We start from the raw sequence: 14,738 nt of genomic DNA on the forward strand, positions 1-14,738 counted from the left end.
ATATTAAAACTTTCATAATATGCTATAACTTTTTTCTTCTAAACTCTTTGAAATTGTTGGCAGTCGTTTCTTATGAAGTTCAAATGGTTAAATATAGCTAAATGTAATTAAAATAAAATCCTTTTTTTTAGATACTTCAAAACTAAGGCATGTGATAAAACCAATAATTTGTAAATGTGAACTTTGACACATTTAATAGCAAAAAAGATGTATTCTAGTTTTTGGAGAATTTTTGTTAAAATTCTGAATATTAAGTATAACAAATTTATTTTGCACTGCAACATTTTTCAAAATTTTACTATGATGTATGAAATACTTAAAATCATAAAAAATATCGTAACTAAGAGTTCAAATGGCAATTATACCATCTTTTTGAGACGTATAAATTTTAAATTTATTTATTTGAAAAATATTTAATATGTTACACATGCTTAGCTTTAATTCTGTCAACAAAACAAATATTTAAATGATATTAAATTTTTTTTTAAGATTTCTAACGAAAGAAAATGTTTAAGGTAAAAAAAAATATTGGTAGTCTATTTTCATTTCTTTCGGGTAAATATATTTCATGCAATTGAATTTGTTAAACTTCTAATTGAAAAAAAAGAGGAACATATTTGTTCTACAAAGTTAATAAATAATATCATGCAAAATTAGTAACAAATGAATAAATAAATTAATTTCAAACTTACACTATTACTTATACAATCTGCTCTTATCGTTTGGATTCTATTTATCTCTACCAATTATGTGCAGCCATATTTTTTGTCTTTTTTTTATTCCAAACTCCAACAGGTAAATGATATAATTTAAAACCTACATGTGTTTTATTTGAACACCCAAATACGCAACAACCAGACATTCTAAATTTAAATGTATAAAACAATAAAAGTTAAAAGTAAAAGCGAAAATGAAAATAATAGCTAGATCGCAATCATACTTTGCCCGCTCAAGTCGGTCAACAAAATGTCGCCAGTTTACCCATGTGATCTGCAGCAGCCAATTAAAATCGAAAGCGGCACTAAGGTCGGAAGGAAAAGAGTGGCGTTACTTTATCTAAGTATCTGGGGCTTTAATAAATAGGACAGAAGTTTTGTAGCATCTTCGAAATATAATAATAGTGATTATCATGATCACTGTTTTATATAAGAAATCAATAAAATAAACAGAATGATGAACAATTTCTAAATCATTATATTTTCAAACAATCCTGAGAAGACAAATATAAAAGTATTCTTGATATCTGTCTTTATATTTGTGGGAATCTTACATGTGGACCTGAGAAACGCGATAAAAAATTGTCTCGTAATCGATAATACTTCTTTGGCAACCTAGAGAAAAAGGTTTTGGGAAAACAGAGAAGACCTAAAGAAAAGCTAAATAATATAGAAAAACAGAGAACTTGTATTAAATATCAAGTGGCATAAAAATACCAATTTGTACAGAATTGTATAAGATGATTTATATATGTATGTAATGGTGCCTTATGTAGGATTTCACAATGAATGTTTAATCTCACATTAAAATGTTCAACACACAAAATAAAAATACAAGAAAAAAAGAAAGGATGAGTCCAATTTTTTTTGATTTAAATCACTGATGAATTCTCTGTTGGTTTGAGAAGTCAAATGTTTTAATTTTGTTATGCTTACTTACAGTGATTCCTTACCATATTGGCACAAGTCCTTCAGTTTGTTGTCCTGAGAAGTCAAATGTTTTAACTTTGTTATGCTTACTTACAGTGATTCCTTACCATATTGACGCAAGTCCTTCAGTTTGTTGTCCTGAGAAGTCAAATGTTTTAATTTGTTTATACTTACTCACAGTGATTCTAAACTATATTCACACAAGTCCTCCAATTTGCTGGTTTGTGAAGTCAAATGTTTTAATTTGTTTATGCTTACTCACAGTGATTCATTACCATATTGACAAAAGTCCTCCAATTTGCTGGTTTGTGAAGTCAAATATTTTAATTTTTTTTATGCGCAGCCTATTTTGTTTTTGAATACTTAACATATATCTTCGAAAATATAGATGTTTTTTTTTAAAAAAAACTAGTTATCTAATTTAAATATTTTAACTGTAAGTCTCATAATGTGATCTAATACTCTGAATTATTATGCTAAATCTGCAAAAAAGAATTACATATACATTACGAAATTTTTTATATGGTTTATATTTATTGCAGAAACACCTCTGACCCTGGCTTCATCCCTTAAACATCCTGCAAAAGTGATTATGTCTTTGGTGAATGGTGGTGCTCATTTGGATTTCAGGACAAAGGATGGTGCAACAGTTTTGCATAAAGCCGTTGAGAAAAATAATATAGAAGCCCTTAGGGTAAGCCTGACTTTGTATATAAAGTGTTCGTTAGCTTATTTTGTATCTGGATCACGCTTGTCTCCTTTCAAAGTCCTCCATATTATAATTTAAACAAGCCTTTTCGAATACAGCGGCCCATGATCAAACAGATGTAATCTCAATTTGGTACTCTAGCATTGTATCTCGCTAGTATATATACTCTCAGTGCGTGCAGGCCTTGGAAAGATCTTCTTTCTCCTTTCACCAGTTCTGAATGGATTTCATCCCTATGAATATATAATTTTAGGCTATTTGTTATGAGTAATTTCAAATTATTATTTAAGGGCTGTCAATGCCTGAGAAATACTATTAAACAAATTGAAAAACAACTTGATTGCCGGTGAAAGTTGAGAGGACGATTATCAGAAACATGTGCCCCTTTCATATTTCTTATCAATCAGATTTTGATGTTCTCAATCCTGTTTTTCCTGAATCTTGAGTGATCAGATTTTAACAGCACTTTCTCGCTTAAATAATAAAGTGGGACTCTGATGTTTACTATACATTATGCACAGTAAATCATTAAATATATTAATTTAGATTTTCTATAAATAGATTTAAAATATTTTTTTGTTTTTATTTTAGACCCTTCTGGACCTTGGTTCATCTCCCAATTACAAAGATATGAGAGGACTGACCACACTTTACTATTCCGTCGTCTACAACAGCAATCCACAATTGACGGAGATGTTGCTCCACGACCATGCGATGATTGGTACCGCTGACCCACATGGTTGGCAAGAAGTCCATCAGGTATAGCAAATTCTGCAATTATATATGGTCCTAGTATATGTATATGCGAGGGTTATTTTTTTTCGTAAGGTCAGTTTTGTTGTGTACACCAATAGGTGACGCGTGAGTCGTAACGAGTGCTTGTGTCTTTTCCCGGCATTCCTTGGGAACAACTGTGCTCAGTTGCAGCTGCGTAGGTAAACTGTACAGTCAGTTCTGTGTCTTTAAAATGTTCAAATTTAATGAATCGCCTTCCACGCACGATATACGGTCAGTGATGCCCTTTAAGTTGGCTAAAAGCCTGTTTACGGAATACATTCACTGGCTGATTTATGAAGTAGTAAAATTCCCTACCATGCTGACAGGAAATTTTGCTACTTTATGACAATGACTCTCTCTGCAGCTCAGATCCCCATTTTTATTGGACTTTTTTGATTAGGAAGTTTTGGACCACCCCTCCCTACTGTCTAGACCTTGTGCTGAGTGGGGAGTATTCTAAATCTAGTTGTAAGGTATGATAAGTGTTTAAGCAAACTTGGCAACTACGCTGAAAAAAAAAAAGAGAAATGTATGTAAAATCTGGAAATAAATTTGTTTCTTGAAAATTTTCTTTCGTTTGATTTTTATCTTCAAACGGCCCTTACTTAAAAAACAAACTTCCTTATATATATATATATAATCTAATCATTAGATATTTATGTATTAAAGTTGCAATCTTAACGTTTCAGCGCGTGCACTAATGTGCTTGATAATTATTGCGCACTTTAATCCTAATTACATTATCTAGGTACTTTCCCTGAACAAATGTATACTTTTTTTCTGCGTTTGGATACCGACGAACTTCAATTTGAATTTGGGAAGGGTGTTTGTCACAATCTGGGAAAATATATTACCAATAATTTAATCAGGTCAAATTGGTCGGATATTGGTCGGATACAAGCTCTCCAAAAGAACATTTTTGCATCCTTTTATACGACTTGTGTACCTAAAAAGGATTTCCTTATGAAAAAAAAATATTTGTAACTATTATTGCCATTTTTTTGAAATATTTGATTTTAATATGATAGAACAAATTTGAATTGTTAGGCATAACGAATGTTTTTGTCCTATTTTTTTAAAAATATAGGAATAAAACTTCAATGGTAACACTTCTTCAACGGAAATTAACCAGATGTCTTAATTTTTTTCTTACAATTTATAAAAAATGATTTGAAGACTTAAAAGATGATTTGAGTTAACGTTCACCTCCTCTTTAGACTATAATTCTATATAAATAAAGGAGATGTAAATTCAGGATAAAATATAAGGTGAAATAACTTATGGTACTTCTATTAACTAAACTAACAGGTTAAAAAAATATTTGAACTCTGAAAGCAAGAGAAAAAAAAGAAAAAGAAATTAACAAATAAATAGAAATTCAAAACATGTACTAAGTACAGATATAAACAAACTAGAGTTTCGGCCTTCGAAATTAAAACCTCCCTCAGTGCTAACAATAACTTTCCTCAGTGTTCCTGTTTCGGGAACTGAAACTATAGTATGTCCAATTCTTTACTTTATTTTCAATTAATACTCATTTTTGCTTCAGTCTACGTTGTACAAATTATGCACTTATCCTCGTTTTGGAGGGGAAAAAAACTCCTTATATTACTTATGCAAGTATATTTAATGTAATTGTGAATTAATATTAGAAAATATTTCTTTACTACATTTACTTTGAAAGCTTTTGTATTTAAAAAGAAAGTTGAATGCCGCTTCTAAAATACAATTGTATTTTTAATCGATACTTCCGTTATATATTGCGCAAAAAGAAGCGAAAACTAAAAATAATTATTTTTTAAAAGAGAAAGAATACATATTTTTAAAAAAAATTCGAAGCTTGAGTTTTAAGACTTTTACAAACTTTTAGTTTTAAAAATACTTACAAAATTAAAATTTAGAGCCGGTGAATCTACATTAGATCAAATTGAATGGATCTAAAATTGCCGCAGACGTGAAAATTTTTCTGCAGTTTATATTGACTTATAAGTCCGATAATTCTCGTTCGAACTTAAGTTTCATTATTGTTTTTGATCCTTTACCTATTTTCTTGTCTTTTTTAGGGCACGGTTATTTGTTTTTGGTTATTTGTTTCTTAATTCCGAAAGTTCCTCCTTCTTGAAAGGTGGGTCATATGAAATCCATGACCAAGTCATAAGTCGATCTTGATGAAAATCACTGACACATTTTTAAATGTGAATATTAAAGACTAGTTAATTTTCACACTAAAAGATGTATCGGTAATTAGATTAATTTAGAAATTTTACACTCATTTTAAAATTTCTCAAATCGGTTTGCTTTTAAATGTGACTTACTTGTCTTCAATTCGCGCATTCCTAATTTGGAATTTAATTGTTTTTTTGCTAATATCAATTGGTAGAATAGTAGAATTTTTTAGGATACTATTTTTGCTCCCACGTCCGCTGCCCTCGTTAGCCGGATTAACCGTTGCCCGGGCGATACCACGTGGAGGTGAGGGTCAGCAAAGATGTTGTTTTGCGGGAGCTTTACGAGTGTCTTCCAGCGAAATAGTTTCCAGAAAGCTGTTCCGCTGGGAATTGAATATCGCATAAATTAATATTATTACACTCGATGGACATCGCCCTGTTTTTTTTTTTTTTTTTTTTTTTTTTTTTTTTAAATGTGGTAAAAGTTGCTTTTGATTACCAACTTATTTTCAATATCAGTAATTTTTTATATCAAAGCCATTTTTAATATAATTTTTAATGTCAAAGTCATTTTCGACGGTCATTTTTAATATCCGTCATTTTTCAAAATCACACCATGGAAATACACATCCTTGATGGAGCTATGCTAGCACTTCCAATCTGATTAGAAGGCTTCAGCTCCTCCCTTTCACCAAAATTACTGGCTTTGGCTACATCAAATTGTTTTTCTCCATCCATATTCACACAACACATTTTCGAATGAGCTATACGAGCACTTCCAATTCTATAAAGAAGTTTTGGCTCCAGCTCATCGCCAAAATCACTACCTTTCTCTCCACCAAGGTTTTTTTCCTCATCTGCATTCAAACAATACATTTTAGAAGGAGCAATGCGTGCACTTCCAATTCTATAAACACATTTTGGCTCCTCCTCTCCATCAAAATCACTATGTTTGACTCCATCAAAACTATTTTCTCCTTCCATATCGGAACAACACAACTCCGAAGGAGGTATGAGTGCACTTCCAATTCTAACACAAAACTCTGATTCTCCTATATCGCCAAAATCACTATTTTTGGCACAATCAAAGTTTTTTCCTCCATCCACATCAAAACAGCACAACTCCGAAGGAGCTATGCGTGCACTTCCAATTCTAACACAAAAATCTGGCTCCTCCTCTCCGCCAATATTACATTTTCTTGCTCCTTTTTTAGGAACACCATTCAATCTCCTGTTATATTAAACGAAAATTCAGTTATTATTATTTTAAAATAAATTCTTCGTACAATAACAGTTTATTTCTGCTGAAACCACAATAGCAATAGATATTTAAATGATTTAAGATATCTCTATTCATTTTTAATATTTAGGGAATGTTTTTAATAGAAAAAAATCATATTTACAGTTATTTATAACGCAATACGGACATATGTATTTTAAAAACCATATTAATATAGCAACATGTAAATGAATATTACATTAATTTAAATTTCTTTCATAAATAAAAAAGTTTAAACACATATATAAACATTACATGACATGATAATGCATTTAAATTATTAAAAGAAATTTTTTTCATGAAAAATTAAAACTGGTGTTTGAACTGTATGTGCAGCGTTATGCAGATTTATGCTTAAAATAAAATATGCCTTTTTTTTGTAGTTGATTGAATTGAATGAAGAAAATATATGTTACTTACAGTTTTTTACGAATGTACCTGAAAAATCTCGAGAAAAATCTCGCCATAATCAATATAAATTGAATCGCAAAAGAGCAGTTGAATAAAAATCGCCCAACTCACTCAATAGCTTTTTACAAAGTGAATACTTTTCATTGTTACGCATCTTATATTTATTTCTTGCATTGTTTAGTTTCTTCTAATTTTTTATTCATTGTTAAGTGTATGAAGCAACAAAGAAAATTTTAATTGTTTAGAGTCTTTAAAACGAACTGCTCTGTTAAAGGTGGATAAAAATTTTAACAATAAATACACAAAAAAATAATTTTTATATATATATATATATATATATATATATATATATATATATATATATATATATATATATATATATATATATATATATATATATATATATATATATATATATATATATATATATATATATATATATATATATATATATATATATATATATATATATATATATATATATATATATATATATATATATATATATATATATATATATATATATATAATTACCCTGAATGGCATAATCTAATCTAATCATTAGAAATTTTAGATATTTATGCATTAAAGTTGCAATCTTAACGCTTCAGCTTGTGCACTAATATGCTTAATATTTATTGCATACTTTACATTATCTAGGTACTTTCCCTGAATAAATGTATACTCTTTTTCAACGGGTTTGAGTTCCGACGAACTTTTATTTGGAAAGGGTGTTCGTCACAATCTGGAAAAAAATAATACTCCTAATAATATAATCAGGAGGAAGTTTCATACCTTTTATTCTTAATTTTGCTGTTCTGATACACGTATATTGGTCGAATAATACAAGCTCTCCAAAAAAAAATTTTTGAAACCATTTAACATTTCCATTTAACGTCATCAATATTTTGAAATATTTGATTTTAATATGATAGAACGAATTTGAATTGTTAGGCATAACGAATGTTTTTATTCCTTAATTTTAATTTTAAAGGAACCTTTTGAATAGTCGCATGGAATAGTCATTTAATAGTATTTGGCCATTACTTATTCTTGACTTATATACGAATTATTCCTGACTAGTACCTTTGCTACTCGGTAGTAAGATATCTGTAAGAGACGTAGCTCAATCTTGATTGGTTCTTTAAACGTGACGTTGTTTACATTAGCAAGTGTTCTTTCCATTCTATTTTGAGTAAACCAAACTCAGATTAGTTCTCTATTCTGCAACGAAGTTGCCAGATACACAAAATAAACATATATCATGGTTACAATGAAATACATAAACAAATAATAAATCTAAGTAAGTAGAAGACGCAGACGAGAAAGAATTATATTTTGACAAATTCGATGTGTGATAGAGCGTTGTATTTAATTAACTTCACATTAATTAACATTCTAACTTATGTGGAGAAACTTTGTTCGACTTTAACACGCCATCTTGTTTATAAACGATCAGCTGAGGTCTAAAGGCCTGTTCACACTGTCCAAGTTTTTGAATCCCAAAAATTGAAGAAATCTCTCTATCCACGAAATTGGATGATTTGTGGACACTATTCAACCTCTTGAATGTCAGTGAGTGGTCGGAAGAAAAGCTTGCAGATGCGCATTATTCACATTCAACTTTATAAAATCATGCTTACATGAAATTAAAATTACTAAATAAATTCAAATAAAATCATAATAACACAAATAGACCACGACAGATTAATTTATTTGGACTGAAATATATGAAAAACGACAATAAAATGACAAAAACTGATGCCTGCTTGTTGACGTCACAAAACTGAAGAAACTGACTGGTTAAGGCAGAAAAAACTTGAATGGAAAGTAGAACATGCTCTACTATCGTCCAAGGAGTTTTTTGCTGCATTTATATAAGTAATTGATAGTACCTAATTAAGGTGTGAACATTACAAATCTGTCTTTAGTTTTGTTTTGAAAGTTGCAATTTTTTTTTTCAAAATAGAATTTTAGCATTTTATTTCTTTTTTTTTTGTCTGGATGAGCAAGTTTATAAAGAACATACAGGTTCATTTATGCATATACAATCGTCAGCTCCTATGATAACAACAGTTAAGAAAAAAAAAGAGCTTATCATATCGCTTCGTAAGCTACAATGCATTATACCTTTTTTGCTACCACTTCCTACTTAGCAGAAAAGTGGGGCACTTAGTACTCACTCGAAGGAATTTTAAAAAATCATGTTTTGTTTATTAATCCCGATTATTAGATTGCATAAAAGCTGTAGATTGTTGAGGGAAACTGAACAACATTGCAGATTTGAAAACAGCGACGGGAAAATATCTAAGATTCGTTTAAATTTACATTTTGTTTTACAAATCATTTTCACACAGACATGTGTCCCTATCTTTTGTGTAATTATTGTAACAAGTACGAAAAGTGCCTCATGGCTCTAGCTGCGTAAAATATAGTTTCTAGGCTACACGCAACACTTTTTTTTTTAGAACGATAATGTTTAATTGCAGTATCGATTCTTGTAGAGTCAATAAACTTAATTTCATCATCAAAAATTATCGGATGACTTTATAGAATGCAATTACAGGCCACTCTCATTTTCTTCTGAGAAATTGCAAGCAAGTAAAACAAATTGTTCATACAAAATGCAATAAGGAGGGCCACCAACTGATGAAAGGGCTCTGCTTATTGCATTTAAGAACATTACATTTTAACAACAATTACACATGAAAAAAAAACTAGTTTGGAACCATGCCTTTAACTTGTAAAGGGCTCTCACTTTTTTCTTTAATTTTCTTAGCATTTTTTTTATAATCAATCTAAATTAAAATTTGAATTTCTACACAATTTACTTCTAAATAAAGCTTCAAGTTATTTACAATTTGATGCTGTCTACAAATTTATCTTATAATATTAGGATCCAAACCCTTGCATGGTAGCTAAAACTTGTCGGCTCTTTCAGAAGGTTCCCAAGTAGCTTTGTGCTCAGGGCTCTCAGATCTGTAAATCAGAGCCTTCATGAATGCTTAAAATTATTCATTTACCCCTCAATGTACCATAACGAAGAAATTTATATACTATATTTCCTCCGAAGGCTTGCAAGTATGGTCTGGTGCAGCATTTGGAACATCTTCTATTCTACGGGGCAGACATGAACGCGAGAAACGCGAGCGGAAACACCCCACTTCACGTGTGTGCAGTCAACGACCAGGAGAGCTGTGCCAGGGTTCTCCTGTTCAGGGGAGCTGACAAGAATGCCCTCAACTACGCCAATCAGAATCCACACCAAGTGGCCGTCATAGCTGGAAATCTCAGGTTAGCAGAAATCATCAAGAACCACAAACCAGAGGATGTGGGTAAGTCTTCTTGGCAAACGCTTATAATATGTCATCTTATGTATTCAAAAATGGCCAAGTCCAAAAAACGGTTCCAACGCCGGGTATTTGGTCTCAAATCCATTCGTCGCAGTCTTGCCTTGGCTTACAAATTTCTTTTAAAGCAGAATAGAACAAAAAAATTTATAATTCTTCAATAGAATTAGGAACTCAAAACTCAAAAAGTTTTTCCTGAGTCACAACGAAAAAAGGTGAAGTTCTTTTGACTTATTTTTTTGAAATAAACAAAAATAGGTATTTAAGCAATAAGCAGACCTTGTGAGAAAGTCCTAGGTCTTCTCTTGGCTGCGTATAAAGGGTTAAATGCGAACCTCCTCTTGAATTCTAATTCAATCAGGAGTTTTGAAATATTGAAAGATGTTTGATTGTAAGAGTTTTGCAAAATAATGGTCTGTTTCATTGCTGCCAGCAAATCCGACCTCTCGTTTTCATCTATACAACTGTGAACGGATATAAATTAATTCCTCAAAGTACTAGGGACAGATTTTTAAAATAATTTCTCAAAGTACTAGGGACAGATTTTTAAAATAATTTCTCAGAGTACTGGGAACAGATTTTTAAATTAATTCCTCAAAGTGCTAGGGACCGATTTTTAAATTAATTCCTCAAGTTACTAGGGACCGATCTTTTTTTAAAAAAAGATAGGCATTTAAGCGATTGTGTATAGTTAAAGCAGAAAATAACAGAAAATATTGCAGGACGAGGAAAATCTGGAACAGCAGGACTTGAAACTTTGAAAAATTTCCAGGTTCTTCCCTTCGTTTAAAAAGTAAGAAATGAATATCCACTTGAACTTCAATTCAATCAGGAGTTTTGCGATAGTGAAAAATGCCAATGATGAGTTTTTTTTTGCAAAATGGAGGTCCTTTTCTTTCCCAGGAAATCGGAACTTTCATTTAGCCCTCAATACCATAATGAGGGAATATAAATTGCAGGTAAATAAAGTTAGTCAAGATGAATCCAAAAGCATAAATGTGTATTAATGTGAGATAATAAATTTTAGTCATTGGGAAGCACAGTTACAGTTGAAGAAAAAAAAATATTTTGCTTTTTATTTAAAAAAAATGACTAATCTTCTTCTTCAAAAAAGTTCAAATACAGTTCTGCGCGTCTTTAGTAGTCAGATTGAGTTAATCCTATTATAATAATTATGTGTGTGGTTGGACCATCTTGCATCAGGTTCGTCTTATTTAAGATGGGCATGCAGCTTTAAGGGCCTTAATAAGATGTTTGCTAAGAGGCTGATTTTATAAATAAGGTCTTTAATTTTTCTTTTTTAGAAATCGAAAACTTTTTTTTATTTTTTAAATTATTTAAGCCATTTTCATGAGATTGGTTTGATTTTCAATATCATTTTAGAGTCTTAAAGTTTCGTTTATTTTTCTGATCATAACTACCCTTGCTGTCAATACATTTTTTGCAGACGCCATGCTATTTCCGCCATGCTATTGAGAAAGCTGTAAACGTCATATTTATCTTCCTTGTTGGAGAAGACGCTTTTGTAGTCGAAATAAATGGAGTTTATACCTAATGGGAGAATATCAAACCATGAATCTTATAACCGTAGCTTAACAGCCTTCCCAATTTTGAGTTTACGACACCTTCAACTCTGTGGATTTATAACTAAGAGTCCATAACTAAGAGAAGACAAAGAAACTCCTAGATCAAGCACTTTGAGAAATTTGCCTTTATGGAGGACTTTCTGATGGAACTAACCCACATTTGCGACACTTGGATAGGACAACCACGAAAACCCCCCACGATTAGCCTGACAGAAAGGAGGCTCTAACCCATGATCCGTCTACCACTCAGGATATTTTTCGTCAGCACTGTGGTCGGTTCAAGCCGGTTGTGGAATTCGGATAGACCAGCCATAGCGGGGAATCTAACCCGGGTCACTTCATTGGGAGGGAGGAAAGCTCTCTATCCCTTGAGCCACTATGCCTTAGCTGGCAGCTTTTGTGGAACACTGATAAAGCCTAGATGAGCATTTCAGAACCAAATAAGGGAAGTGTAATCAACGCTTACGCACTTGTCACAAATCAAACCGTTACTCACACGGTACAGCTTCAATGGAACATGTATCCTATGCACTGCCCACGCAACCTTCGCAAAACGTGCACCCTATAGTTGTTACTTTGCACTCATTGCCTACCTCCTTTTATCAAGTTTTGGCCTATTGAGATAGCTGAAAGTGTGCAAGATTTTCCGATGGATGTGACAAGGCGCTGGTATGACATAGGTTTTCTAAACCTTTACTGCGTCCACAAAAATTTAACGAAAATAGACAAAAGTTGAAACTATAATGTATTTCAGAAAACAAAATAAACAGGTTTTGTAGTTCTAGCATTTTTTTAAAAAACAGATGAATTTTTCCGTTATATTAAATGATCATGTAAAGAACTTGTCGTAAAGCGGCTTCGTGAATCATTCAGATCCTGCTAATTTGAGAGGGGTGTATTATGGCACCCCTATAGAAATGAACTGAACTTTTCAAGGCTGGAGGATCAGTTTAGCCGGGGGAACTTATTCACTTCTTTATAGACAAATACAATCTATACATATATATATGTTACCGTGAATGATCGAAATCAAAAGATTGTTGACTCTCACCGGTGAATGTTAACAAACTCATAGTCGCTTTGGTGAATATCCGAAATATTTGATATATCCGATTTCATATTAATTTATTTCTTAATATTATTATACTTATTCGATATTTAAATTATGCTGAAGATAGATTAAGAGAAACGTCAATGTTTGGAGTACCGGGCATATGTATACCGGTCAGCGGAACTGAACCTTAAAAAAACATCAGTGTAGGGTATACCGGGCAAATGTATACCAGGCAGTGGCGATTAACTAGACTCGGTATATATTTCGGACATTTGCCAACGCGACTATGTGAGTGTCAACATTCACCGGTGGTAGGCAACAACCACCCATTTCTGTCATTCACAGTAACAGACACATGAATATATATATATATATATATATATATATATATATATACATATATATATATATATATATATATATATATATATATATATATATATATATATATATATATATATATATATATATATATATATATATATATATATATATATATATATATATATATATACACTGGTTATCATAAATTAAGGAAAATTCACAAAAATCGCGATAACTCAAGAAATTACACATGGAATTTTATGAAACTTACCCACAATATACAACACATAGTAAGGTATTAAACAACATAAAAAGAAATTATCAGACATTAATAGTAGTATAGAAATTAGCACATGTATAAAATAAACAAATTGGAAGTATCGGTTTGCAATAGAAAAAGTACCTTTAATATGGAATATGATTGCCTCTAGAAGCAATACAGCACAAACAGCGATGTGTGATGCTTTCAATTATGCGGTCTATCAGTTCAATAGGAAGTGAGAGCCATTGCTCTTGTAAAGCAGTTGCAAGCGTGGCAAGGGTCTGAGGGGGCGGATTGATGGCAGATACACGCCTCCCTAGAGCATCCCAAACGTGCTCGATAGGATTCAAGTCCGGGGATCGAGCTGGCCACTCCATGCGAGTAATTGTTTCCTGTTGAAGATAATCATCAACAATGCGAGCTCTGTGTGGTCTTGCATTATCGTCCTGTAACAGGAAGCAATCACCAATTGCCCCGGCATATGGGCGCACATAAGCATCAAGGATGTTGTCTCGATAAACCTGAGCATTCACGGTTCCCCTTGGAAAGACATGGAGGTATGTGCGCCCTCCTAAGGATATGCCTCCCCAAACACAGACACTGCCTCTTCCGTATGCATCTCTTTCACGGATGTTTGATGGATGATAACGGGTCCCAGGTTCTCTCCATATCAAATAACGTCTACTGTCACTTTCTAGACTAAACCTGGACTCATCCGTAAAGAGAACAGGCCTCCATTGATCTGACGTCCAGTGGACATGTTGTCGGGCCCACTGCAAACGGTCTCTCCTATGGCGTGATGTGAGCGGCACGCAAATGGCTGGTCGTCTCGCATACAGACCACCTTCGTGGAGCCTTCTGCGCACAGTTGACGTTGACACCAACCTTCCGGTGGCTGCAGCAAGAGAGGATCTAAGATGTGTCGGAGTAGCGGTTCTATTCCTGCGTGCACTTAATGTCAAATATCGGTCATCGGCACTGGTCGTAACAGTTGGCCGTCCTTGACTGAACCTCCTAGATGCCGAATCTGTGGTTTGAAATTGCCTCCAAAGTCTATGAACCACAGATGGACTCACATTTAGCCATCTGGCCACTTCTGATTGACTCTGCCCTGCCTCTAGTCTCCCGATGGCTCTCCATCGTAGTTCTTCAGGCAAATGATGCCTAGAGGT

The 14,738-nt window shown here is 32.5% G+C and overlaps 1 protein-coding gene across 4 annotated transcripts in view; it reads left to right on the forward strand.

Annotated features, from left to right (window-relative positions):
- The window catches only part of LOC107445300 (uncharacterized), a 107,119-nt gene that overhangs the window by 54,391 nt on the left and 37,990 nt on the right, over positions 1–14,738 (forward strand). For all 4 annotated transcript variants that reach the window (XM_087152433.1, XM_087152432.1, XM_087152431.1 and 1 more), the window contains exons 7-9: positions 2,189–2,340; positions 2,947–3,114; positions 10,064–10,325. In XM_087152433.1, coding sequence (XP_087008559.1) covers positions 2,189–2,340; positions 2,947–3,114; positions 10,064–10,325 — 582 coding nt within the window. The remainder of the gene's footprint in view (positions 1–2,188; positions 2,341–2,946; positions 3,115–10,063; positions 10,326–14,738) is intronic.

The sequence above is a fragment of the Parasteatoda tepidariorum genome, chromosome 9 (assembly GCF_982258835.1).
Source record: "Parasteatoda tepidariorum strain Cologne lab strain chromosome 9, Ptep-v5.0, whole genome shotgun sequence".
Classification (NCBI taxonomy): domain Eukaryota; kingdom Metazoa; phylum Arthropoda; class Arachnida; order Araneae; family Theridiidae; genus Parasteatoda; species Parasteatoda tepidariorum.